Source organism: Cygnus atratus, chromosome 1 (assembly GCF_013377495.2).
Source record: "Cygnus atratus isolate AKBS03 ecotype Queensland, Australia chromosome 1, CAtr_DNAZoo_HiC_assembly, whole genome shotgun sequence".
NCBI classification, from domain to species: domain Eukaryota; kingdom Metazoa; phylum Chordata; class Aves; order Anseriformes; family Anatidae; genus Cygnus; species Cygnus atratus.
Genome location: NC_066362.1, coordinates 93,546,739 through 93,574,725, shown reverse-complemented (window position 1 = coordinate 93,574,725; position 27,987 = coordinate 93,546,739). Strand labels below are relative to the sequence as shown.

General features: G+C 38.7%; 1 protein-coding gene across 9 annotated transcripts in view; it reads right to left on the bottom strand.

Moving 5' to 3' along the window:
* Positions 1–441: 441 nt before the first annotated feature.
* Positions 442–27,987, bottom strand: part of CMSS1 (cms1 ribosomal small subunit homolog) — a 238,528-nt gene continuing 210,982 nt past the window's right edge. For 7 of the 9 annotated variants that reach the window (XM_035540696.2, XM_050708390.1, XM_050708391.1 and 4 more), the window contains 9 exons: positions 19,478–19,575; positions 14,688–14,759; positions 11,951–12,080; positions 8,948–9,007; positions 8,097–8,199; positions 6,643–6,703; positions 5,603–5,690; positions 3,910–3,998; positions 442–711 (listed from right to left, as the gene is read on the bottom strand). In XM_035540696.2, coding sequence (XP_035396589.1) covers positions 628–711; positions 3,910–3,998; positions 5,603–5,690; positions 6,643–6,703; positions 8,097–8,199; positions 8,948–9,007; positions 11,951–12,080; positions 14,688–14,759; positions 19,478–19,575 — 785 coding nt within the window. In that variant the 3' untranslated portion in view covers positions 442–627. Of the gene's footprint in view, positions 712–3,909; positions 3,999–5,602; positions 5,691–6,642; positions 6,704–8,096; positions 8,200–8,947; positions 9,008–11,950; positions 12,081–14,687; positions 14,760–19,477; positions 19,576–21,216; positions 21,308–27,987 lie in introns of those variants that run through there. The other 2 variants (XM_050708389.1, XM_035540698.2) reach the window with 2 other exon arrangements.

Below are 27,987 nucleotides of genomic sequence, written 5' to 3'. Positions count from 1 at the left end.
ATTACCCAGTGAGAGATAATCTCCTTTTAACTGGACAAACAGTAGAATATTCTTCGCACGTTTCAACTGTTTAACCACAATAAAGTCTCAATTTAATATACTGAAATTTTAAACATAATGTATCATGTAATAGCATAAAATAGCATTTAGCCAGCTGTAGATCAGATGGGAGAAAAATACTTTTTTGACAAATTACTAACATTCATACAACATTTTCAAAGATCCTCTAAAGCAAGAACTAGCTTACCACTCCAGTGAGAGAAGTAAAGGTTTCCTTTGGGACAGCAGAAAGAGATAACTGACACGTACAAAGGCTTTCACACCTAGATTCGCTCATCTTCCAAGTCTTGAAAGTGACATATAATAGTAAATTTTGCAGATGAAGGCAAACTAATTTCAGTATCACATTGCTTGGGCAATAAGTCATACTAAAACCACAAATAAAACTTCTGTTTTTATTATTAAAAGAAAAAGAACATCAGAAAAAGTTGCACTGTGCATTCTTTCTGTATTGATTGACCTCAGAAAAGTCAATATTCCTAATTCGATCACTGTTAATCACTTGCCAGTTGCAGACAGGATAGAAGTAAAAAGCAGCTGTAAATGACGTCCTTGTAGGTAAAGCCATTAAAAGAGTCCCAGCTTCACAGACCCTTCTCTGCATAGCTTTATAATACTCATCTCCAGTAGGTCAATTGTTTCTTTCTTTATCTGAAGAAAACAAAAATCAAAGAAAGCATCAAAGGTAAGATAATGCTTTGGCTAAATACCATGACTCCTGCAGTCCCATCTAACACAGCTACAGATTAGGCTGTAATTTGTACAGAGTTGATAAAGTATGCCACAGCAAGAGATCCACCCTGGGCTGCAAAATTTCTGTGGGACTTTCCATAGTATCAGCCAGTATCAACGAGTCCAAGGGAAGTACTGCACTGTAACAGCCACAGTGTTGTCTGTGGCTGAGACACCTGAATGAAAGTGAGCAGGAAGGTCAGGTAAACATGAGCCATATGCAAAAGTACTTTGGTTTATAACAGACATGGTTGTACCTTATTGCTTATCTAAAGATAAAAGTCAAATGCATGTGAGGGTAAATATTAATGACACACTTCAGCAGGAACAGAAGATTCTCTGTTATCGTGGTAAGTCCAGAGTTTCCTTATCGTTCCTTCTTCCCACTTATGAATAACTTATTTCTGAGGTTTCTCTCAGGTTTATATCCTTCTGCACACAGGAATGTATGATGTCAGAAAGCCTAACTATTCTCTATTTCTTACAAACCCTTTTGCTTTAATGAAACCTGACATTTGCTCAGTGCTTATTTGTAAATGGAAGAAAATAATGTTTAACAAAATGTTTGAAAAAAACCCATTTGAATCTTACAAACAAGTAATTTGAAGAGTTGAGACAGCTCTGTGTTGTCATCAATCTCTATACAGAAAGTTTTCAAAGTGGGAAACTTGTCCTTTGGTCAGATTGAAAAGTATACAGTCAATTTTTATTTAAACCTTTACACTTCAGTGTAACTGAAGCTCACCAAAACAGAGTCTGATAAACTCATTCACTCCACCTCTGGTTTCTTTGTGAGGTTTCTTTTCACTTCCTTTCTCTCCCCCATATAGGATAAATGAAATGAGAGACAAAGAAACAAAGAAAAAAAATCCAACAGCATTAATGAATGAGATGCTGAAGCAACTGAAAGAGCACTGGATCAGGTTGCCATCCATTTTGTGAACATGATGGCATAGAAGACTGTCATGTGGGAGGATTCATATCTTTTTAAATACGTATATATTTCAGAATATACCATTATGTACATAATTCTCCACTGAATATGAGATGAGCACAGGAACAGCAAGGAGTTTGCACCTTTAAAAGAAAGCGATGGATTTTTTCTTGAGTGGACAAGAGGTACATGTTCTTCCAGCTGTTCTTGCTTTCTGCATATTTCATTATACAGACTGGTATAATTACAATGCAATTTAGCAATGAAGCACCTTAAACATGCAAAGAAATTAGTGTCATAGTGAGGTTTTCAGTGGAAATGTGTCATTATGCCTCCTGTCCAATTCTAAGGGCACTACTTTACCTTCACGTCTAGTATAGGATGAAAAAAATTAGTACATCAAACTACCAACCCTCATGCTGTTGGTACTATAATCCATCTCTTCTCTGAGAAAACATGTGACTATTATTAGAATGCATTTGACAATTTTGAGAATAAGGTCCTTAGCTCCCTAAGACTGTATTCCATATTTCATGTCTGCAAATTGCTAAACATCCCATTGTCTTTTACAGTCTTAAGATGCTTTACATTATCTGGGTATCTTTTATTACTGACATTCCTTATAAATAACTTTCAGGAATCTACCGCCTGTCTGCAGCAGGATAAATAGCTGCAAGATGCTCCACTTACATAGCTCAACATGTCAAAAACCTTTCTGTATATTTTATTACCTGAGCCAAATGCAGGTTTGAAGACTTTTTTGTAATCCCATGTTTACTATTCTGTAATCATAAGATAAAGATCTATCCTTAGATTAACACTAGATATGAAGGTGCAATATTCTTACTTTGGTTTTAACGTGAACTAAGCATGAGCATTGACTTCTCTAATTTTGATGTTGACAGCTATTTTTCCTTAATAAAATAGAACCACAGTCACAATTTTGGCTTCTATTCCTAGGCAGACATGCTGAAATGCTGTGATACTACGTCCAGTGAGCTGGAAAGGACTGTTCAGGTTTGCAATACCCCCAAATCATATATTAACAACATAATCGTCTTCTTTTTTTTTTTTTTTGTGGTGGATCACCTGTATTCTACTGTGTGTTTATTTACTTGAGCTGGTTTACAAAAATCTGTTACACTGCAACCAGCACACGTTGCACTACTATCTTGTGCTAACATGCCTATGAATTCAGGTTCTCTGGTCTTTAAAAAACTTTCACGTAAGTGCAAGCAATGTACAAAAGAGGCTTAGGTATTCACCACAAGAGGGAGCCACCCTGACTCAATAAACAAAGCTGTTCTTTTTGCTACTTCATTTCTGCAATGTATTTTTTGCAGGGCACTGTATCCAGGATTATTGGATACTTGCATATTTGTGTATGTGGGACTGTAAAATGCAGCACATTCAAATATACATGCAGGTGCAAAGACGGAAAAACGACCGACAATTTCTTTCACTTGTGAAGCTTCGTATCTATATATAAGAAAGTCCTATTTCCCTCGAGATTATGTGTATCAGCCTGCTCTAAATGTACAGGAAAATGGAAACACCATGCAGGAACATGGCAGCTTCCTAGCAAGGATGTCTAGAGGAATCCGCCTCTTTCACTCTGCTGGCTAGGCACCAGCTGATGCCCCACAGCATACGGTATACATGTCACAGCAATTAACGTGAAAGCTCGCTTACAGAATTGAAAAGCATGGGAAACTATATTAAAAGGAGTCTACAGATGATGGATGGCTCTACATAGTTTGTACCCTCCGTTTTTCCAAAAAAAGGGGATCTGCCTGTAGATTTACTCACAAGAAGTTATCTTACTCTCCGATAGAGACCAATAAATGCCTCTCCAAAGTTGTACTTTTGTTTTTGAGGAAACTTTTGCACAAAGTCCTCTTACTGAGAGAATTTCCCAGGAACAGGCAGAACAACTACCCAGCATAAACAGGAGAAATTCACAGCACAGCTGTGACCTGCAACAACAGCAACAACAAAAACTTCCATAAGACGTAATATTGAGACCTGAGAGTACAGACTTTCAAGTAAAATGTTGACTTTTGTGTTTTTAGACCACTAAAGTTATCTTTACAGAAATAAATCCTTACCAACCAAGATCTAGGCACTAGAATCAAAAGTACTGAGTACAGAGAATATAATATACACAGGTGCTTATACAATACCTCAGGGATATCCATCATTCTCCTTAGTTTCTGATCTCTCCAGTTCCAATCCAGAATCATATATTTTGTGGAGTTCAAGCACAGGCCATCTAAAAAGGCAATAGAAATTTTATTACCAAGATAATACAGCATGTGCTTATCAAAATTATTTTTGTGTTTTACATCTTTTGCTGTCTGTTCCCAAGGAAACTAATCTTTGAACACTTATGCGCTACATTTGCTGGTTGGAAAACTAATGCAGTGACACTGCAAACTCCCTTAACCACATAATCCCATGCCTTTTTGGAAGACAAACACAAAAGCAGAACAACTACTGTTGCCAGGCTTGTCAGGAGCTAACATCCCGCCAGCAAATAATTCCTCAAGCTTCCTCTTGATGAAACCACAGGAGTTGAATTTCCACAGCTGATGGGGAGCTGGTAAGTTACAAGGACCCTAGCCTGAAAAATCCTATTAATGGGAACTGATGGTGTTTAGCAGTTTAAAGGACTGGGTGCTATGTGAATCTGAGTCAGGTCAGTGGTGCTGCTGAAGGACCCCTTTATTCTCCAAACAGTGGTTAAAGAAAAAAAAAAAAAAGGCCCCTTCTGAACTGGCCCTCCAGCAGTTTCCTGGTCTTCTATACAATGTCCAGAATTTTTTAGAACATTTTTTACTCCTCTTCACTCTTTAGAGGCCTGACACTGCAACACGAAGTTGTCAAAAAAGGACTAGAACTTATAATAAAATAATACTACACTTTGTGTCCCTGCCATAAGCTGATACAACCTGAGATGGCAATGTGCTGATGTGCTGAGCAGTAACAATTTAATGTTGGTGAAAGACAGAGAAAGCAAAAAATTATGCTATTCCTGTATTCCTTTGGAAGGAGCAATAGAGTCCCAATCTACAGACAGTCCCTGACCACAGGGGACCAGTGACCATAGACTCCTGATGAAACCAGAGACTAAGCAAGACAGTGCCTGGAAATAGGAATGGAAAGAATCACCTTATCTTGCCATTTTGTGTTTGTTTTTCTATGCATACATCGTGTCTGTTGAGCAAGTAAAACTACTCCAAATTTGGGCAGAGAAAATTATATTTATATAGAATATTTAATTTCATCACATACAAATCAGAAATAAAATTGGCAACCAGATCTTTGCTCCACCCCACACAAAAGTTTACACTGAGCTCAGAGTGACATATGATACAATGACTTCTGCTATTATTTCCTTTTGATTTACTTGTAGTGTTTGGTTTCCTGGAGCTTTAAATCTTACACCATGGTTTTGCAATCACTTCTAAGTCAACATAAATTAGTATTCTTGACAAAAGAGGAAGTCCCCCACCTCTGTCTGCTCATTACCCAATTTTGTGCGCACACTGGTTTTGTTTTAATTGGGATCAGTTCACTGAGCTGCCAAACATACAGTTGAGCTAGTACAGGAGGCAGGATGGGGGAGTGAGTGAGTACTGACTGGGGGTGGGGGTTGCTACTCTGCCTTTCTCTCATAATACTGATTTATTCCAGCTTAAAGCGTTCATTAAATCAACTATTAGAATATTGATCTCATTTTGACTGACACAGTAGAAAACTGCACAGCTTAGTGCCACAGACTCACATAACCTAAGCTCTTCAAAAGCAAAGTCTAACTTCTTGTGAGACCAAGAATAGGATACCTATTGATAAAAAACCTCCTTGTTCTCCTACCTTGCTCCACCAGCGCTTTTATCCTCCCAGGAGTTCCAACCCCAATGTGGAACACACCTTTCTCCAACATATTAATCTGTTCTTTTATCTAATTTGAAAAGAGAAAGACAAACTGTTGTAAAACCATGACTGTTTAAAATTTCTTCTCAAAGAACACTTCCAGGCTGGAAATAAATTCAAGATCACATACTCTCTTTCTAGAACACCATCAAGTAACAAATGCTATTCATCTTTCAGACTGTCAAGCTGATCTATCTGGGAGAGCATTTAAGAAATGTAACAGCCAGCTGGGCATCACACTTCCCTAGGTCAGTCATTTTCAGCTTTGAAAATCTGCAACTGCACCAACTATTTCTGGAGGTGAGAACAGTTTGTTTTCTTCAGTATTTAAACACATTCTCTGGAAATATCTGGAAAACCAACAAATCTGAATTAGCTCTAAACTCCCTCAAGATGCTGACACTGGAAAAAAATGAAATAAAGCAAGTTATTTGTGTGTTTGACAGTATTTATATCAAAGGCCATATTTCCACTCATTACGTCCCATATTCCCATAAATTGTGTTCTCCAGCAAGTATGAATACTGGATATCCAGACCTCTCACTGGCATATGCAAATGTGGGTGCTGGTACAGTTTGCTTCTACAAATGTGTGTGTAAACCTTTGGTTTAAACAGGCAAAATATATTTGAATGAGCACCTCACAGGAATGTGGAACATCTTTAACATGCAGCACGTGCATAAGCATCTACACTCTACATAGGGTTGCACCAAAGTCGGTGTTTGGCTAGATTCCTCGAATTGTGACAAAAATCTTCCAAGAGGAAGCTTTACCTACAAGAAAGGAACACTATATTGAAAAGCACTATTGTTAAATGTTTTGCAAAGAAAATGGTATGACACTAGTTAGTTTGGAAAAACAACAAATCTGAATTAGCCCTAAACTCCCTCAAGATGCTGACACTGGCAAAAAAATGAAATAAAGCAAGTTATTTGTGTGTTTGACAGTTAGCTGTTCTAACACACTTACATCTTTCTTACCTTTATGTGCTTTGCAAACAGTTTCAGAACTCTGCAGTCTCCTTTAAATGCTGTCATTGACCTAGAAATAAAAAATTGCAAAAGGAAATGCAAACATCAGGGCTGAGATTAAGACCACACAGGAGGAAAATAAAACTAGCTGGCATTTCTCAACATACTTGAGACACACAGTTCCCCAATGACCTATGCTTGTACTTTGAACACTATGCACGTTCTCATTTGCTACTTGCAGTGATCAACAACTGGACAAACACAATAGCAGGTATCGGTAGGTGGCAATATTGCTTAGATAGCTTTTCAGATACTGTTGAATAGTTAGGGCTTGTGCTTTCACAGCTAACAGTTCAAAACTGACTAATCACAAAATTCTAATTAAAATATTTGCCATTACTGACATACAGGCATCGATGAACATATGCATGTGTCCAAAGGAAAACACTGTATATGGACAAATGTACATTTTGCAGAATTTTCCTGCAGCTTAGCTAATGAGAAAACCTAGACTGCCACAGTCTTTACTGTTGAGATTGTCCAAATTCCAGTTGACCAAAACTCATTTGTTTGAAAACCTGACTTATTGTTTTGACACTCCATTTGAGCACACACTAAGAACTCTGTTCGGTATTAGTCAAGCAGAAGACTATACATCCAGTACTTATGGGATGTCACTTAAAGCATGCTTTCTCTGCATGCTTTCTGCAGTGAGTGAGCCAAACTTTCAGATTTCTCTTGTGCAAAGCTAAAGGTTTATATACAAGCATACATACACCTAAGGCTCAGACAGTAGTATTTGCATGCAGGGGCTAAGCACTACAGGCACATCTGCCAAGTCTATGCTGTTATATGTAGCATAAAATTCCCAACTCTGTGTACTGACAGAAAATCACAGGAAGCAGGGTCAGGACACAGAAGACAACCATGAAATCTGTGAGGTATACATTAATTCATCAAGACTTCTAGAATGAGATAGGGGAGAATAGAGAAGGGAAAAAGAAAGACGGGGAACACTGAAAATCATCAACATTTTGTCAGCCTGAGACAGCTGAGAACACAGACACAGATATGGAGGCACTCCGGCCAGACACACGTCATCACTTGAGGCCCTGGAATGCCTTGTCCTCACTGCCTTTGGTGCTATCAGCATCATGGCTCTACAGTCACTATTTCTAGTGGTGGATTGTGATGCTTTATGGGTTTACTCTGTTCCCACATATAACATGTTGCGTGTCCCCCCAAAATTGGTTACACTTTTTTTTTTTAAAAAAACAAAAATAGCACTTACATGCAACTGAACTACTAAGTGTTACTTTAGCAAGGGATATTGCATCAGTTTCAGTCAGTAAACTTGCTGGCTAGCAGAGGACAGTGTCCCAGTTTTGCCTTTATGTCTGTGGATCCAAGACAAAACCTCTGACTGACAGCCAACCTCAACATAACATTTGCTATCGACATACTTGATGAGTTCCAAGGAACGAAGGGCAGAACTGCAGATAACCAGCATCACCACTGACTTCTTCTCCTTGTGGTTTTTACGGAGTTTTGCCCACTTAGGACAGACTGCAATGAAAAAGCCCACATGCACACTTAGAGAAAGTACTACTTAAATACATGCCACAATTTTAAATTGCAAGAGTACATGATGAATGGTAGCCAGCAGCAAGAACACACATGCTGACTCCTATGAGGTCTGGATCTCTGGCAACAGTTTTGCATTTAGTCATGGCTGAGAAACTGGAAAATAAAATGTCCAAAATAAATACAATACAGAAATATTATAGAGCTGAACAAATGAGATAGTATTAAAAATCAACATGTGGTAAGGTGACAAGGCCGCTGTCTTCATTTGTCACATATGGTAATTTGTATCAGGTAAAACCAGTTGAAAACAAACAAACAAACAAAACATTTACCAGACCAGAAGTTCTATATAAATATATAAAAGAGAACAAAAATTCTCTTGGTTCATGTCAGTAGGCAGTGGCAAGATTGCTACTGTAACGTAACACATATACATACTTATGGATCCATGATAAACTACTTATGACAAATAATCCCAAGCAATTAAAAGAAACTCTAAAACATTTTGGTCAAAAAAAAGTTGTTTTGTAAGAATGAGCCGGAAAAGCAAGACCTGTCACAAAACGAACAAGTAAACAAGAACAACAACAAAAAACTATAATCCTGGAAGTTATTAATGTTTCATAATTAAAAATATTTGGGGGTGCAGATAAGAACTGCAATAATACTGCATACATAATGGTTTTCATACGATTTTCATCTCATCCAGACCAACATTTTAACTCACTCTCTTTCAGGTATGAAGAAAAACTGTGGGTGAGATCATTGGCTGGCAAGAAGCAGGAATCTGAAAACATAAAGGAGAAAGTATTTTTGTTGACGTACTTTTAACAGCAAAATGAGTATAAATGTTTGCAGCATAGCCATTAGTTATATTGATGAAATCACATTTGTGTTAAAATCCACCACCAATAAATTACCGTTTGTAAAAAGAGATTCAAGGACATCACATGTACATGAAGCTTTAAATTGTGTAAGTCAGTGAGAGTAACATTTCCCTACCAATTGTAATTCCTTTTTTTTTTCTCCCACCGTAAAACCCTGAATATAGGACTGCCCAAAGGTGATCACATACTTCAAAACAAGTCTTTACCACAATCAATCAAAGGTTTTAGCCAAAAGCCTTACAGTCAACCTGCTAGACTGTTACTTCCATCTAAGACAGAAAATGTAGATCACCCAGACAATTCATACTGTGTAAATGCAAGAACCTACCAATAAGTGAGACAGATGTTGGTCACTCTCCTGTCAATGAGTTGTTTTTTCTATTTGGCCTTTCATATTGTGGTAATCTACCTTGTTATACTAGCCCTAATGGTAACCCCTATACTGCATTTTGACACTTTTTTTTTTTCCATTTCCCATTGGCTGCCTATCTTTTACCTGGTCACTATATTAGCTAGTAAATATGAAAAGGACTGTGGCAGGCACGCCATTTGACTTTAAGGTCCATACAGAGGCAATCAAGAAAGACAGTATCCTAAATTAGGTAGTTTGGAAGGTCCCTCTTTTCTTCAGTGCCTACACAGAAGTCTAGGATCTTAAATTTGTGATTAAAATTAGATGGTCTGAAAACTTGCCATAGTTGTTAAGGCTCTATTGCCTGATGGAACAATACGCTCCCTCAGAGCATTAACAACTCTGTCTTCAGGGACCCACATATTTGTTGTCATTCCACATGAAGCACTGCACCTCAGGGTGCCTGTCTATGGAATGAGATGTTTGCTGATACATTTGAACTAAATTAAGGAGGTTTCCTTACGCACGTTATTTACGTTCACATGGATGGCACATTGTGCTAATGCTGGCAGTGTCAATCCATGGTTTCTACTGCAACAGACAGTGTGACAAACTTGGTTTATAGCTGGATCCTGCCAAAAGTCCTGCCTGTGCAGCTTCTTGAGAATAGCCACTCTCCACCACTACATCTTCCATTTAATGGGTGCTGTCTTGCTAAATACTTTTATTTTGTCCCAATCCTTTCTATTAAAACCAGAGATTGACATTTACTGGGACTTGAACTCCAAAGGGAGCTCACTGTGTACAAATGAAGGATCAGCAGCTGATTTATTTTTAAAATTATGTTTAAAAGCTGCATTTGATTCTGGTGGCAAAGGGAAGTAGCTGGTAAAATACCATAAACATTTGGTGGTAATAGGAGAGCTCTAAACATCCACTACAGTCCTTTCCCCCCTATGGGCAAAATATCTTAGCTGTTGGTTTGCTATTCTGAATACATTAAGTCTCATTACTGACTGAACAATTCAAAAGATGGTTTCTAAAGCATATGAGGTTCAGTCACTGACTTTTCACAAATGCTCCAGCAAAACTGAGTATTAACAACAAATTTAAATAAAAGTTTCAGAAAGAGGGAAAAAATCCACACAGCTCCAACCTGTAGCAAGAGACCATGCTGACTACAAACTTGACCTTCTACACTGTGTCAGTTAACAAGAACACACAGCTCCAAATATTTGCTTATTTGCTTAGTGCTTTGACATGAATGACTTGACAGCTGTAGAAGTTAGTAAACTCCTTGGGTCCCCAAGCCTCCAACTCCCAGCACAAAAATAAAAAGTAAAAATCCCCATCCAACCCAAGAGCCAATCCATGTGGAAATGGGTCACTTCATTAGCGTAAAGGCCTCTTTCAGTAAGAAAGAAACCAAAGCAATTTATTATTTGCTAAAAACTCTGAATGTCTAGAAATATTTAACACAAGCTTTTCAAAGCAATCTATATGGGACTTTTCCAGGTTTTCTTGATTCAATAAGAAAGCTGAACATAGCCCAAAGAAATAAAGAAGGGTCAACTTAGAATCATGGATACTAAGAAGGAGCATATTTATCTACAAAGACAGGTTTAAATGTTAAAAGACAGAAAGCACTACTGGGCTAAAAGGGTGCTAGATTTGGCATAGGTCACCTGCAGTTCAAGAAGTATCAATGGTACATGCAGATGTGTTATTGTGCAGTTTGTTCTTCATATGCCATCTCAACAAATAATGGACAGTGCCTAGAAAATGACAGTGCCTCTTCATCTGTGGAGTGAGAGGCACACAAGTTCAATGTTGACTTGACCTCTAAGGCAACCTCTAGCTGACAGAGGGAAGCTAACCCTGCTCTGTCCTGCTTTGCCCTTTCTCTCTCTGGCTTTTAACTGGAGACATAATAAAGAAAACCAAGAGGGTGCTAGTCATGGTTAAAACTTGTTCACTTTAGACTTCGACCAAAACTACCATCTCATTTCATGCCACTCCCTGAAAATCCATTGTGTTCAATATTTCATAACCATGTCAGAATCATGTTTTGTTACTTCTTTGTCTACTCCTCTCAGCCCTCTTACTATGCATCTGGATAGATGCAGATAATCCCAGAAATGAAAACTATTTTCACTGTCTTTCTCAATCAGTGTCTTGGAACATACTACTTAGGAATCATACAATTTCTATGAGAAAGGTGAGCTCCTAAAATTAATTCTTTATAATAAAAAGAAACATTTAAAAATGTTTTTTTTTTATTTTCACTCTTGCAACTCCAAGAAATCTTCATATTTGTTCGAAATAAATTAACTCCTCTACTAAAGAGCAAAGTATAAAATATATAAAGTATATTAAAATATTTCAATAAAAAGTACAACTCTTAAGACCTGTCTGAAAAAATCCCCATTCTTCTACAGAAAAAGAATTCACCAGTGTCACATTATTTACCTATTAATATAGAATAAATTACCTGACAGCTTTAATTCCTCTATTTCAATCACTGAACGTTTTGCGCCAAAATGTTGACTAAGCAGATTCTGTAGATCCTCAGGGACACCAGGTTTTGGAGAGGATTTTTCCAGAACATCAGATATTTTCTTCTGAAAAACAAGCAACAGGGTTAAGTACAGCATTCCTACCATTTTTGCTCTTTCGGTAGCTAACAACATAGTAAATAAATGTTCCTCCATAATTTCATAAAGGTAATTGGATTAATTAAAGCTTGATTATGAAAAGCTCTTACAATGGAACAAGACTGTGTTTAGTGGGAATGAAGGCTTCAGAAGGAAGTTCAGATACTTTGACAACAATGGTCTGTGACCCTGAAGATAACAAATCTTGTTCACTCACCTAAAATGCTGCCATATCTAAAACATAAATGAAAGCTGTTTTGTGGGGTTTGCTGTTGTTACACTTTAAGTACCAGTTTGAAATTTGTTTTTTTTTTCATAATTTTTTAAATTATTATTCTTCAAGCATTAATTACAGGAATCAAGTGGTTATGTAAAACAGCTATATTTTGAGTAAAATAGGGCAACTACCTCTTTTTGGAAGGGAAGGTGGTAAGCTAGACTCACAGTATGCATCATATCATGGGAAGTACAATGAAAATGAGTTAAAAGCTCACAAAAACACAAGTCTAGCAGAAAGAGTTCAGCAGCTGTTTTGCTCCTCCAGAATATATATATTTTTTAAACCAAACAAATATTTTTTGAGCCTTGACATGAATTCACAGAGATTGTGTTTTATGCCTTAGGAATGTTAGCAAATAACAGGTCTGAATTTTCACTGAAAAGAAAGTGTTGCTGCATTTTTTTCACATAATTAAATGGATCATGGGGGTAGACCAGCCCAAGATTCCTGTTATCTGAATGACCTGCCAGCATTTTAGGTTACAGCAGATTTTCATGGATAGAGGCAGTCTGGAGAGAATGGCACGGATCTGAAGCCTCTCCCATTCTCACTGAGAAACGATTAATTTGTAAAAGGCCAGCTTGAGGTTTCTCAGCTGCATAAGCTAAAATGAACTTGCCATCATGAGGATGTGTGGCAGTATAAGCCTGGAAGTGAAAAGGAGATGGAGAGTGTGGCTAGGACACGGCAACAGGATATGTATCTGTGAGGGAAAGTGAGACTGCAGAGGGACAAGGTAGGCCTAGAACCATTTTTGGCAGCTGTGGAGGGGTGGTGGGTATCTGTAGTGCTTATGCCCTCTTGGCCTACCTTTGGCATGGCCTAAAGCCCCCTCCAGTCATTGGAAGACTTTCAGTGGATTTGCAGCTGATTGGCTTCTGTAGTGCCTGAACCTGTGGCATTCCTTCGCACGCTTCACTGCCATTTTACACTGTTATATTTTTCCGCCTTGCAATAATTGTCTTTCCCAGGCATGGCCACAGGCCACCTGCAGTATACGCAGCCTTCTTATGAGGCCTACAAACAAACCTCTTCTTTGTTATTCCTAACAAATACGGAAGGCAGGGCACTAGGGAGAAATGCTCTTCTCCAGCCCCAGCCTCTTCAGTGACCCACATTTGGGAACCTCTGCTTTAGCAGACACTAACACAGAAGTATCAGAGTCATTTCACTTGGTAACTCAGCGTAAGCGGTTGTTCCTCAGGACCATTATATCACTTGCTGGGCCACTTGATCCCGCCAGGAAAATTATGGCACTCTTGAGGGGAGAAGCCTAATACTAACGAGAAAGTCCATAAGAGTACGAGCAAGGACACCTGAGCAAACTCTCCTCCTTCGAGGAGAGCTGTGGGGAAACATTCCTCATGCAGGAAGTTTTATTATTTTTCTTCCAATTTGTTCCAGATGCTTAAAAGTAAAGTTTTCTTTTTCTTCCTTTTTTTTTCCTTATTTTTTTGGAGACTGCAGTTCGTTTGGAAACAATAGATCAGCCTGATAAATATTTCCTGATGAATCTGCTAACAGGTTGTGTATGTTATCTCAGTGGCCCTAGTGCCAGTGAAACTAAAGGTGTAAGTGAGTGCCTGTTTTTTTGCCTGGGAACGGGGTCTTTTTGCTAGGGCTGGTTCACCACTCTTGTGGTGGGATGCTTTCACTCTGGCAGCAGCGGATCAAGCTCTGCGGTCACTTTGCCAGAGCTGCATTTAAAGCTAAATCCCACTCTTCCTTCTTCTCATTCCCCAGCTGATTAAGAGGCCTGACATAATATAAAAAAGCCACCTCTCTGCCTTGTGAGGGAGCCAAATATTTATACAGGCTGCCCCAAACGACAATTAACTTGCTTGGTGCCATGTTATTTCCATCTAGCCTGCAGTGTGTGCGCGCTGTTGAGGGTGAGGATGGAGCACGGCCAGGGGGGCAATCCAGAGTATTTATTTATATACTTATGCTAGGAGGGGAAGAGGGAACATGGACACTTCTTGGTGCAAAGGATGCAACAGCAGCTGAAGCCCTGCCACACAGCTGAAACCGGGCAGATTCTGCAGAAACTGAAATGCCACCTTTCTTCCATAGTTACATTTTCCCAGCGGGGCACACCTGCAAGCTGCATGTGGATGTACAAAACCCTTGAGCGGGTTTCAGTTCAGGTGAGCAACGGGTATTTTGAGTAAAGTCAAAAAAGTGTGAATTTTTACTCTTATCTGAAAAAGGCTGCAATGTTATGCTGCTTCACATCACAGGGTTGTCCCAGTTACAAATTTTACACCACCACCCACACCCCAGGACATTCAAACCTTCTTTCTCTTCTTTGCTTTTACAGTGCTCTCTTGTTTTTCTTCAGGTTGACTAAGAAAACACTCTGTAGGCTGCAAAGCACATATTCAAAAAACAAAAAAAAGATTCAGTATCAGATATCTGATCACCTGGAAAAAACAGTCAACAAACGGAAGCAAGAGAGAAATACAGGAAATATAATGCTGGCTAGGGAAAAACAAACAAAACCAAATGTCCCCACCTGTAGAAGAAATCAATTTCTTACAGTTACCTGTATCTGGAGTAATTTTGGAATTGAGATCTATGTTGCTGTAACCAAGAGAGGAATAAAAGAATGGAAAGCTGAAACATACAGGTTGCAGTCACATTTTCATAAAATAGTGAGTAGTGGGTTTTGATAAATTAAAAAAAAAAAAGGAGGAAAACATGAACAAAACATTTCAACAACTATATACTTTATTATTGCATGCAATTATTTTTTTAAATTTTGCCAATAATGCTCTAAAATATCTGGTTCTAATGTGAGCATCCAGATGGTGAAAGATGATAGAAAAGGGTGAGAATAATTGTCAATAATCATGCTCTGAATTTCCTTTGACGTTTGTAATGCAAAATTTAGGAAAACATATTTCAAATTTGTTCTGCCCCATTTGTGCTTTGTCTTCTCATAGCAGGCAGGGTCAAATATGTGTAAGAAAAATACATGTTGCATTTCAGAATAATCTTCATCCAACACATGTGTTGTGATTATTACCCCACGTTTGTGCCTGAGCGAGCAGGCTGAACCGGTCCATTTGTAACAGAGTCCCTGCTCACATAAATCAGGGTTAGGATTTGTCTGAAAGCCACCTGAAGTTGTCCAAAAGAGAGGAAGCAAGGTACAGGTTTACAAGCATAGCAGTTCTCTTCCCTTTTTCTTTCTTAGGGACTTCCACTTCCTGGAAATGCAAATGATTCTGCATACACAGGTTTTGGAGCTTAATAAATGACTCAGAGAGAAGGAAGGGGAAAACAGGCTGAGCTGCAGGAAAAAACTCCTTGATACTAGGATGCATTTGGCTGGAAAAATCTGCTCCTGTGAGAAGCCATGGAGAAGTCTCATCAACATGGTACATTAAAAGCTCATGGACCACCAGTAAAGGGTCAGCAGGAAAAGGAGCCTGGCCGAAAGCCAGAGAATTTGCTCCTACGTTCCCTTGCTAGGGTACCTTCAACAGGGCCAAAGGAAAGTTAACAGATGCTCAGAATAGCTGAGCCCCTTCAAGCACTTCCTGCACTGCCACCCAAACAGGAGGACACTTCATGACAACTTGTACAACATGAGCCAGGCCAGCACATTTGTACCTTTCCGTGCCCACTCTCATATCTTTATCAAAGGTGTTTTGGGGAGTTTAATTGTTCATGTTATGTCTTCACTTCCCCTTTTCTCCCTACTTCCCTTGATAATGTAGTTATAGAAAACAGGGAACCACCACGTTCCCCACAAACAAATGACCTCTACTGATTGCTCCCGTTTTCTATGCCACGATAAAATCACTGCACTTGCTAAAGTAGCAGTAACGTATAAAACTGGGTCTGAAACTGGTTGAGGTTTTAAATTATGGTTAGGAACTACCAGAGCAGATTTGGCTGGGGACTGCCTCAAGCAGGCAATGCATTCAATAGCTAGGGCTGGAATATAATGCAGCCTGGATCAATACCTAGCCATGAGAAGCTGTCATTGGAAATGTATCTTCCCTCAACAAGTAAAGATCTGTCCCTGTGATTTTGTCAGGAGTAAGCAGATACTATTTTCACTAGAAATCAAGAGACTGCAAGTACAACTCACTTCAGCTAAGAAAGTCGTTCCAGGTTTAACAAAAGTTTTGTGTTTTTATTTTTGTTTATTTTTTAAATCTCCATCCTGACTCAGATTCAAGTGCTTATAAGAACAACACTACACATTTCCTCATTCCTAGCCCTGCTGTTAGCATTCCCAGACATTCAGACTGAAACAGAGCTACCCTCTGCCTTCAGGTCCTGCTCTACCCTTATGTATCCCAGCTGTCCATAGATACTTGAAGACCACTTGCCAGGTGTTTTAATCATAAATTCCATGTTCACCATTACATTCTACGTAGGGAACAAGCCTTTGGATTGATTTACTCAAGAGACACTACCACGCAATCAAAAAGCCAGAATGGAGCCAGTCTGAATCTCATTCTTCCCACAGAATACGATGGTTCCTTATCCTACGAAACGTCACCACTGTTTATGAGCCTTTCAGAATACAGAAAAATGCCACTCATTCACTTTGGGCCCATTTCTCCCTTTGCATACATTGTGAACTGTTTTATACACATCTGCAAAACACCATGTGCACTCCCAAACAGTATCTATGTGAAAAAAATAAAATGCAGAGCTGATAAAAAGTCTCTAAGAGAAACAAAATTTTCTCACTGGTAACCCTTCATTCAAATGTTTAAAAGTATCATCAAATGTCTTGGCTTCTTTTTTCAAGGCAGTGTGTAGCCTTTTCTTCTGACGGCAACAGAAGTACACAGCAGGCTTGTAGGGAAAGCCTTGCTTCCTCAGAGAATCATGTTAGGACTGAAAAAAAAACTCCTTTACAGCAGCATGTATATATTTAGGTATGGCATGCTGTTAGCAAGTGTCCACTTTATTCAGACATTAAAAATAATGCCATAAGAGAAAAATAAACTTCATGGTGGTGAATGGCTGTAAATCTACATGGCTTTGATGATCTATAATCCAAAATATTTAGGTATGTGACCTAGACTGAACTTCTGACCCTTAACCAAATGTTACTTGCCTACCTACTCATGCAATAGCTCTTTGCATGGCACCCTTAGGAAAAGGTCATTTGCATGTTTTTCTTATGCAAGACAGAGCAGACAACCTGCTGGGTTTTGACATGGCTCCCTTGTGCTCTGTGTTTTTATGCTGTTTTTACATGGAAGTTCTTAAAATGCAGAAAACAGGAAATTTGTGCTGAGACCACTGATTTATGAACTAAAATGTCATATATTCCTTGTTTGTTAATCATGGACATAACATAAAATATTTCCTGTATTATATTTCTAACAGAACTTTTTTTTTTCTTTACATGTTGCCAAGTTACTGAAAATTCAAATGTAAAGTGAAAACATTCTTATGTGTGTGTGAAAGTTTACATTCTAGGTCAGCCATATACTCTGACTTTTGGAGTTCGTGACAAAGTAAACACATCAATGCTCCATTCAGATTGGAGACAAATTATTCATTTCATTGTAAGCCTGTGGACAGTCTGCAGACTGGAAACATAAATGTTCATAATTCTATTTGGCTGTCTCCTGACTGGCTTTAAGATGGCAAGTCCACTGCAGAATAGCTTCCAGCCCGTCAATAAGGCAGAGATGGGTGAGTAGAATAGGTTATGTCACATGCACCAGAACTACAAAACTACTAGCTTTCTGTAAGTACATCCAACTTTGCAAGCATTTTGCTCTAAAAGACATGCAACAACACACACATGACTGAGTTCCCATAAACCTTTGCAGCCAGGAGTTTCATGACTGAAGATCAACTTATCCTGCTCCAAAATACAGACTGATGTTCTTTATATTCTGATTTATACTCTGCCCCAGAAGAGCTAGGGCAGGTGTTGTGCTACAGTCCCAGTCCACCTCAACAGGGTAACCTGTGTTGGCTATCCTTTCTAATGTTCTCACAGAATGAGCAAAGCAACTCCTTCAAATAAACCATCTTAACTTTGTTCTAAATGTGTACGTGAAGATAGTGTTGATAAAAAAGGGCTCCATAGGCATCCGCACTGAGTTGAATTCCTCGCATCTGATTCCCAGGTAAGGTGTGTAGAAAGGCAATACAGCTTTCTGCTGTATTGCTTAGTTCTCTCTTTCCTAATCAAAATGTGGAACCAGTTCAGACATTTGGCTCACTTCACCCTTAGTCTCCTTGGAAAGACACCCAAATGCATGGTAATTACTGTATTGCTGACACTTCTCTGTTACTAAAAAAAAAACATACCTACAAATGATTTTCACTTAGTCTATTGCCTAGGTATCATACAGCGAATTTAATACTGACCTAGGGTCTAAATTAATATCCATAACCTCAAAGAGAGATAGCCTCCAATGTCATTTTAGCTCCTTGACAAGCATTCAGTCCATTCTCCAGTTCAATACCAGGAAGGCAGAAGAAACTAACTTTCAGACAAGAGACTTCTTAAAACCAGCTGAGCTCTAGCTCTGCTAAAGTGATGCTATCTGCCAAAGACCTTGCTGCTATTTCCTGGGTATATTCCACGTACTGCTGAACAACAAAGTTCTTAATGGTTCTAAAGGAAGCTTTTAGCAGTGCAAGGTTATGGAAACATCAATCCCTGTAGACCTAAATTCTTCCTCATGTGGACATTTCAAAGGGGACATGCATGGGTGGAGATGTCATACAACATTTAAAACACAACTTTCAAGACCTCACGTGTGCAGTGAAAAGGAAAAGATCAGAGGATAAAACACTGGTAGCACCGCTCAGGCATTTATCATTAGACAGTCACTTTTGCAGGAGACCAGCCTGGCAATCTCCACTCACACAAAACAAGAGCTAAATTATGATTGAAATATATTTGAATGAGACCACTTTCAAGTACTGCAAAAATAATTAACCCCCTCCCAATTTATGATAAAAATCTTATTACATGAACAGGTTAGACAAAAAGTGAAGAAATCTGTCCCTTTAGTGGAAGAATGGGGACTACATTCCCCTACACAGTATCATTTAAGTGCTCTGCGCAATTGCTAAACTTACAGACCTGTTTTCTTTTCTTTTTCACAGCAGGTTTGGAATCTGGATCTTGATGGATTGCTGTCTTATCACTTGGTTTCTCAATTGCTTCATCATCTGAAGGATCTGATGAGAAAAAAAGAAGGGGTTTTCATTGCTGTTTTTCAAATTCATCTTCTTACTTTGCATTCAAAATATGGATTAAGATCTTTAACTACAATCTTATCAAAATGATATAATCTCAAGATTAGCAATAAGTATAGCTGTAATAGAAATTTTTATCATTTAAAAAAAATGGTATTTGAAATTTACTCAAGGAAAACTCCCAGTTTTTCCCTCATCTTCATAGGATTTGATCTGGCAGGCGATATATTTCCATGTCTTTCTGTAATGCTGCACAGTTGGTGCCATCTGCAGCATCACAGGTAGAAATGTCTAATCTTTCCAGAAACCCACTTGAATTAAGTGAACACTGAAAGAACATGTATCTGATAAACTACAACATCTCAAGTTGCATGACATCTCTCTGTGTTATTTCAGAAAAAGTAAAACATTATCTTAGATTCATAGCACTTCATTCATCATAGAGAATTACAGACCTATCTCAACAAATCATTAGACCCCAAAGTCAGAAACAGTTCTGCTGCTAAAGACTAATGGCTCTGTGGACCATAGGATCACAAGAAGTACATAATTCCTGCTAAATTTGTTGACACTTCTTTTGGCATAAGTCATCTCTTCGTACAAGGACAAGAGTCTTGCAGATGGAGGAATAAAAAAAAACACACGAACACACACACACACACAGAGAAAACACTCAAACCTCCATCTAGAAGCCCCAAATGCCTCACTGACACCAAGTACCTATAAGAGGAAGACTTCTAAGATTTGTATAATCTCGTACTGTATAAAAATATACACAGATGTTTCCTGCAAGCACATTTTTAGCTTTGTGACTCTTACAACATTAATAATTAGGCAAAGGCACTGTTCCTAAATTTTAGGTAGAATGTCTGTAACAATAAAAAAACGGTTATGCTTTCAGAGAAAATTATTTAGATTAAGATGTCTCCATTCATTCTCTTCTTCACCTCTTTTTATGTACAGAGAGATTTTTTGGGAAAAAAAAATCCTATCCAAAAGGACAGTTCCCTCACTAGTGCTCTATTAGCCTCTGATTTTAAAAGATGTTGTATTACAACACAGAATTTTCTGTTGGGGACTGAATTACTTCCCCAATCATTGCCGGAAGCATTACCATCTGTTTAACTGAATAATTATAACTGAATAATTCAATTTCTGTATCTGGAAAACTCTGGAATATTTTTCCACTTTGCAGGGATTTCACAATTGTTGAAATCTCCTGTATGCTGAAGTTTTAAGCTGTCGGTTAAAAGACAAAGTTATTTATTTTAAATAGAATCAGTAAAAATTCCATAATTTCCAAAATAGAAACAGTATAATTCCATAAGCATCATACAAAGTATGGAAGATCTGACTTCTGATTATTACATAATATCTATGGAATCAATAGCAGTAAGCAGAGTAAAGTAAGGGCCAGAAGACACGAGAGAGAGAAAATCAAGTATGACTGCTATTTATTAATTCCAGCTGAAATATGTACATATTGAAAAAATAAAATATAAGCATAGGGAATTAATATGATTGGGAAAGAGGAATCTTTACTCATCCCCAGATGCAACACTATGCATTATATGGCAGTAAGGCCATGGCTTCTAAAATCCACATCAGTAACAATGCACATACATACTTCTGCCTGGAAAGTACCGTCTTGCAACTTCCATTCCTTTTCACGCTTTGAAGAACTCATCATCATCTTAAAAATGGGTTGTGACAGCTGTTAAGAGTTTTAAAATTTTGGGAACTTAAAGCTAGCAATTGAAGAAAATCAGAGAATATTTTAGCAGGTTGGAAGTCATTTCTCATGAAATCTTATTTGATATAGATTAGATTCTTGGCAAACTGCAATAGCTTTAGAAACAGCAGGAAGAAGGAAAAACTAACTCTTAAATGAAGATAAACATGTTAACGAACTTTATTCAGACCAAAACAAATGCCATGAAAGAACTGGCAGCACTTATTTGCAACTTAATACATACTAAGAAATCTTGAATGGGAATGCACCAAGCAAACCCTCTGCTTTCCAAAACCAGGGCAAATGCACAGATGTGTGTACAAATGCACTAAGTGGACAGTGCTGCTAAGCTGGCCTATTTGCTGTCTTCTCTTCACAGGCATAGCCATCAAACCATCAAATGAGTGGACTGTGACCACCCAAGTGCTAGATCACAGAATGGTTTGGGTTGGAAGGGACTTGATCGATCGCCTTGTCCCAACCCCCTGCCATGGGCAGGGACACCCCCCACCAGACCAGGTTGCCCAAAGCCCCATCCAGCCTGGCCTTGAGCATCTCCAGGGATGGGGCATCCACAGCTTCTCTGGTCAGCCTGTGCCAGCGCCTCACCACCCTCTGAGTGAAGAATTTCCTCCTTATATTTAATCTGTGATCCCAGGTGAAGTGGGTTGCTGGTGGCAGGGGAAGAGCAGGGATGCCCCACTTCACCCTCCTCACTGCCGCTCATCTGTAACATCAAGGTGCCCCTTAAGAAGCTGGTAAGTCAGCCTCAGCAGAGGACACTGTGTGGTCATTCTGGCATTGCTTCACAAAGGACGAGAACAAGGCAGGTGGCAGGACTAAATCTGAGGCAGCATTTATGTACACTAAGAAACATTGGGCTCCATGAGCTACCCCAGCAGCTACTTTCCCTCTCTTCTGAGAGAGGAAAAGTCAAATTGGCTCCTCCTCCGAGCTGCCACTTGGATCGCGAACAAGAAGAATTGCTGGCACTCACAAGTACTACTGTCACTTTTGCTGAAAGTTCACTATTACCGAAGAGAGTTCATCAGATGTCATCTGAACATATAATATTATCTGGGAAAGTTTACTGCCCAGTAAAAAAGTTAAAAGGAGAAAGTATTACAAAGCTCTTTTTTTTTTTTTTTTTTAATGTCAGCAATGGTGATATGGGTATACTTTACTATAAATTTATTGTTAATGCACAAAAAAGCATATCTGGTCCTCTACAACCTAACACAAGGCAGCAGGTGAACAGGGGAAGATAAAAACTTGAAGATTTAGGAGACAAACAGATTTCTTATGTTACAGCTCAAATATCTGTGCATGTCTCACTGAATTGAATTGCTAAGCCAGCTCTTTCTCAGCATATTTACTTCACACTGGAAGTAAATAAGAATTGCATTAAATAGATTCATGGAAAGTGCCTGTGATCCTTAAACATTCCTTTTTTAAAAACCATTTGGCATTCTCTGAAAGGCAAACAGAGGCAGTCTAAGTTTTAAATAACATCTTCTCTATCTCATAACTAAAAGATACACCGCTGGTAATAGCAATCTAAAACTGGACAAATGGTTTCCATGACATGAAATAGCCTGACAAACAATGTACCACCTGTTCACTGCCCATCTGAGTTACGGACTGCACTTCGTGATGCAACGTCCTTCTCCCCTTTCAGCTAGAAATGAAAGAGGGAACCAGTGTCCATCCCCAGACTCAACAAACATCTGTGAAAGCAATTCTCATTTGCACACCTTTCTGCAGTACCTCAGTATTTTTACTTCATACAACAGTAGGACTTCCTGTCTATTCCAGAAACTGCTATTCATATCTTGGCTGAGGCAGTAGCTAGTTTTGAGCTGCGATTGTTTGTGACACCATGTCAGCTCCAGTGATGACAGGACGGTTTTGTTGTGGGCATCCAAGTACCACAGGCCAGACTCTGCCACCCTTGCTCACGTTAAGCAGTGTATCTCCCTATGCAAATGGTTACCTTGAAGTCAGTGGGGTTATTCACAAAATAAATCATAACTCGATGTGAATAAACACGGAGGCATTCAACTCAGATTCCAAACATGCCTGTATCGGAGCAGCACTGCCTGCCCTGCTTTGAGGTGTCACGCTACCCAGGAGATTCCTCTATGCCCAAACAGGAGAGAGGACAAATCCTTCCTTAATAACCAGCTGACGCAAAGGCAGAACCTAATTGATTAATACAATGTTGACTTTCATCTCTCGTGCTGTGCAAATGAGCAGCCAGGCACTGCTGGAACATGGGGCCAAAAGGACTATGTTATTCAGCACAGCAATCCTCTGCATCTGTTTTCCTGTGATGGGTAGACCTTATGGAACCACAAGGTCATCAAAGAAGTCTGAACGATCATGTAATGGTCTTGATATAGATAAATAAATATGAATTCCAGAGCTCGCTCTTCACCTTTTTTTTCTAGTATTGCATCAGCACTACGGCACACACTAACAGGTTTCCCAGTCATCAGGTATTTATATTTCATTTTACTTTGAACCATGCTGAAATGGAAAAAAAACATTTATGCTTAACACATGCCTCCCCTTCCATGAATAGACCTTCTCATTTATGATACTGATCACATTATTTCAACTGATTCAATGCAAGGGTTTCTGACTTGTAAGTCTGTGTACATCAATGGGCATACTAAATATATACATGCGCACACATTAACACACAAACATGTACTCAGGTATATAGACATGCACGTAACAAGGCACACAGATATTTTGATAATTTAACAGGTTCCCTTTAAACATCACCCTTATTAAGCACTGTCTTCACAAAGAATGCACATCTACTTTGTTATTTATTCCAGTATTTTAAAGGCAGACAAAACCTTAATGCTACGGGAGGTAATGACACATGCTTTGATGTGAACGCAATTTTGTCAATACTAGTTAGTGCAAATTCGTGCTTGCTAGGCTGACTCACCATTACTGAGACATTTGACCTTTACAATGCCACTACTCTACTGTGAAGTTAATACAGAAATTACGATGACCACAACATAAATCACTCATTCTTTTAAGGACTAAGCTTAACTGACTGAAAAAGTAAAACTTTACTAGGAACAACTCCTTAAAATGTCTCCAAATAAAGAAAAAGTTACATCTGAAAAGGAAGAGAAAATAATCTTAAAATTCTTTGGAAAATGAGCCTTGTGGTTTGAGCCATTCTAGCACAGAAATAAAGATAGAGCATGTTAGCAAGTATGACAGAAGCTATGGGAACTTCTTCACAGGAAGAGACAATAAAGAGAACAGAAGTTTTTTTGAGGAAAAGATGAGGTATGGTGCTTGCAACTTTTCATAATATAGGCACAATGAACATGTAATTAAAAAGAAAGCTTACAACAGAAAAATATTCTTTTGCTTATGTACTCAAAGACACCTGAGGGAATCATTCCTATTAGTTTGGGGGATTTTTTTTTTTTTTATCTGGAAGCTTTGTGAGATCAGACATTTATTTGGCATCCAGAAGATCCCCGGTGAAACAGGGCAGTACAGGAAAAGTTCATTTCTTCCAGTTAAACTAATCTCTGCAACAGAATTTGGAGGGAACCGGTCTTATGCAGCCATGAGGGAGACTGCTTCGACTTTTATTTGAAGTATCTGGCACTACCCACAGTCAGAGAGACACTCTGGGCCAAAAGAGCCCATGGGTCTAAACTGAACTGTTACAGAAATTTCTGCATTCTTCATTACAATCCCACCAGTGTTGTATATCAGTACTAATCCAGAATTCCCTATAGGAAAACAAAGCTTGTATATAATTTATTTTCACAAACTTTGTTCCCCTTCCCTTTTCTTCCTGCTGACTTCCATCCTCCTCTGACTGTTCTAAAATTGTCTTATATCTAAAACCAGAATTTAAACAGGGCCTGTGTTTTGTAAATTTCTAACAGAAGGCCATGGATGCTGTGGAAATAGGTTTTGTATTTGCTAGGCTCTATTTTTAGTTTCAGGTATGGTGCAGGAAAATATGTTCTTGTCATTACTTTGTAGGTGAGCATAATTCATTCAATTTGGTGGGCATGCTATGATGGATTCATTTCAGGCTGCTTTGCAGGTTATGTTTTTATTTATTGGCTGATTAAATAGTACTGATCTGTATTCATTAATCTGGGGAAAAATATTTCTCAGGGCTCCCATCTTTAAATCCAGCAGATTGAAAAATATTTGATTCTGAGTAAAATGCCAAGTGTATTGAAGTTTTTTTTTTATTATTATTATTTGCCATTTTAGATTCCTTTTTTTCTGGAAGTAAGAATGGAGTGGGACAGACAGGGAGGTCAGGGAAAAGAATAAAATTGAAGTCTAGACCTTCCTATTATTTTCATACTTTTTCATTTAAAACTGACCTAAATTTGCAGTGAATCAGATTAATTAATCTTAATGTCAATGCATTTGTTTGAATTTTTCTTGTGTCTCCTTTGCATATCCCACCAGGCACACACAGTGCAAGATCAACTAATTTTCTTTTAAATGTAGCAGTTGTCTGCAAAATTGGCTCCCTGGTCCCTGTTTATCCTTGTTCAATGGAAAAGCTTTTTTCCCCCAAGGTTGTGCTGATCACAGTAGCTGACCTAAATGTGATGATGACAGTACTTAAACGTACCACTCCAGCACCATCCCTTAAGGCAGCAGGAAACACGAAGCTCAGGTGGGCCCAGGCACGATGCCCACCAACATCCAAAGGAATAGGTGAGGTCCTTTAGATGAAACAGGCCTGACAGGGGGGTTGATCAAGTAAGAAAAAGGGTCTAACTTTTCAAATATTTTGAAGTATTCCAAGCACGATTTCTCTGACAAAAGGAGAGGGATAGAAAGACAAAAAGATGCATTTGGAAGCAATTAAAAAGTGGTACATAGCAGTGGGAGAAGCCAGTCGTGCACAGGAGCAACAGGCAAGCAGTTTTAAACCATCACCTGGAAAGGTCCCAAATTATTGATCTGTGTGTCACTGGTACTGGTGATACACAAAGGCGGATCTCTTTCATGTCTACCAGGACAATCTTCACTAAGCTACCCCTCTGTAGGCAATGAACAGCTCTGAATTCTCCTATTACAAAGCTAACAATTGCTCCAACAACCTCGTGTCAATGGCTTAAAACCAACTGGCCAAGAAGTAGCTATGAAGGTCTTCTGTGAGCCCCTCAGACCAGCCATATGGAACTGCTAAGAATGAAAATTTTAGTATTGATACAGTTCTTCAGATCAGTTGCTGACTACTTATCATGGCAATACTTTAGAAATTGCTGGGAAATGTGATAAAATGGTTATAAACCAATTAGTTAAAAAAGTAACCTGGGGCCATACCTGCTTCATTTCTCCATTTGCTCTCTCTGAATTGGAAAGGGTCCACTGGCAGCCCCAGAAAAGTAAATAATACTCCATATATATACAAATAATACATCATGACCATGCATCACTGCCAGTGGCACTACTGAGAAATCCAGATGACAGATTATGAAATAAATAAATAAATAAATCACCTCCTTGCACAAGGAGTTAAATCATTTTGAACACTGCAGTAAAACAAGCTGTAGTCCTAGAAATCAGTTAAAGAACACGTATATTGACAGTAATGAAAAATGAATATTTGATCACATCAAAGGACATAATCACAGCTCATCAGAAAATCTTTGATGCGAGAAAGAATGACAATATGGCTAAGCGAAGTGCCTCTTTTCTTCAAAAATTAATGAAGATCTTTTCTTTTTTTTTTTCATTTAAGTTTTTGAAACTCCAGTTTTAAAACACTGATGAAGTTTTCATAGTTTTCTCACTGGGGTCATGAATCAAATGAAATCCTTTCACCTGTAAGATGTTAAATTACTTGGTTATTATGACACTTTGGAACTAAAGCGAAAAACTGTGAATGAACTGGTATATATTAGTTTATTAGTTAATTATTAGTAGTACCAGGAGGCATGAAGGTGCATATGAAGGAAGCTCTGTTGCAGGTGACCAGCAGTTAGTACCATTGTTTTGTCAACTACTGTCAGCTCATTGCAACACAGATCAATGCCACCTCCATGTCTGGGCTGAGATAATCTGAACAATAACTATACACAGAGCCAGCACTCCATCATCCCAAGGTCTGGGTTCTGATTCCCCTTCCCATCTGCATGAGCTCCTCTTCCAAAATGGGCCTGCTCCAGCACAACAGTAAGTCCTCATAGCTGTGAGTGTCCCTTAAACTGCAAACTTTACCTGCCAAGACACTTCACAAAATGTATTTTACAGCACACTTGTGAGGCATGCCTGAAGGAAACACAGTATGCAACTGAGCAGGAACAGACGCAGTCCTATTGAAGACTCAAAAGCACTTCACTTTTATCCCATTAGGGAACATCCAGTCAGCATAAGACCCTTCCCAGCCCCATCCTGCCTAAGCCTGTGCTGAGGCAGAGCTTATTGTAAACAGTTTGTAGAATGTGCAGGTAATAGTACAAGTACTGGCAATAGTTTACACTACAAAGACAATATGCTTACACAGGTGTGAGCTCCTTCCTTGGTGGTTCAGAAGACACATCTACCACAAACAAACCGCCTGACAAATCTGGTGACAGGATATTCAGTTGAGGTTCCTCTTTCTTAGAGTGAACGGCCATTTAAACTAAAAGCAC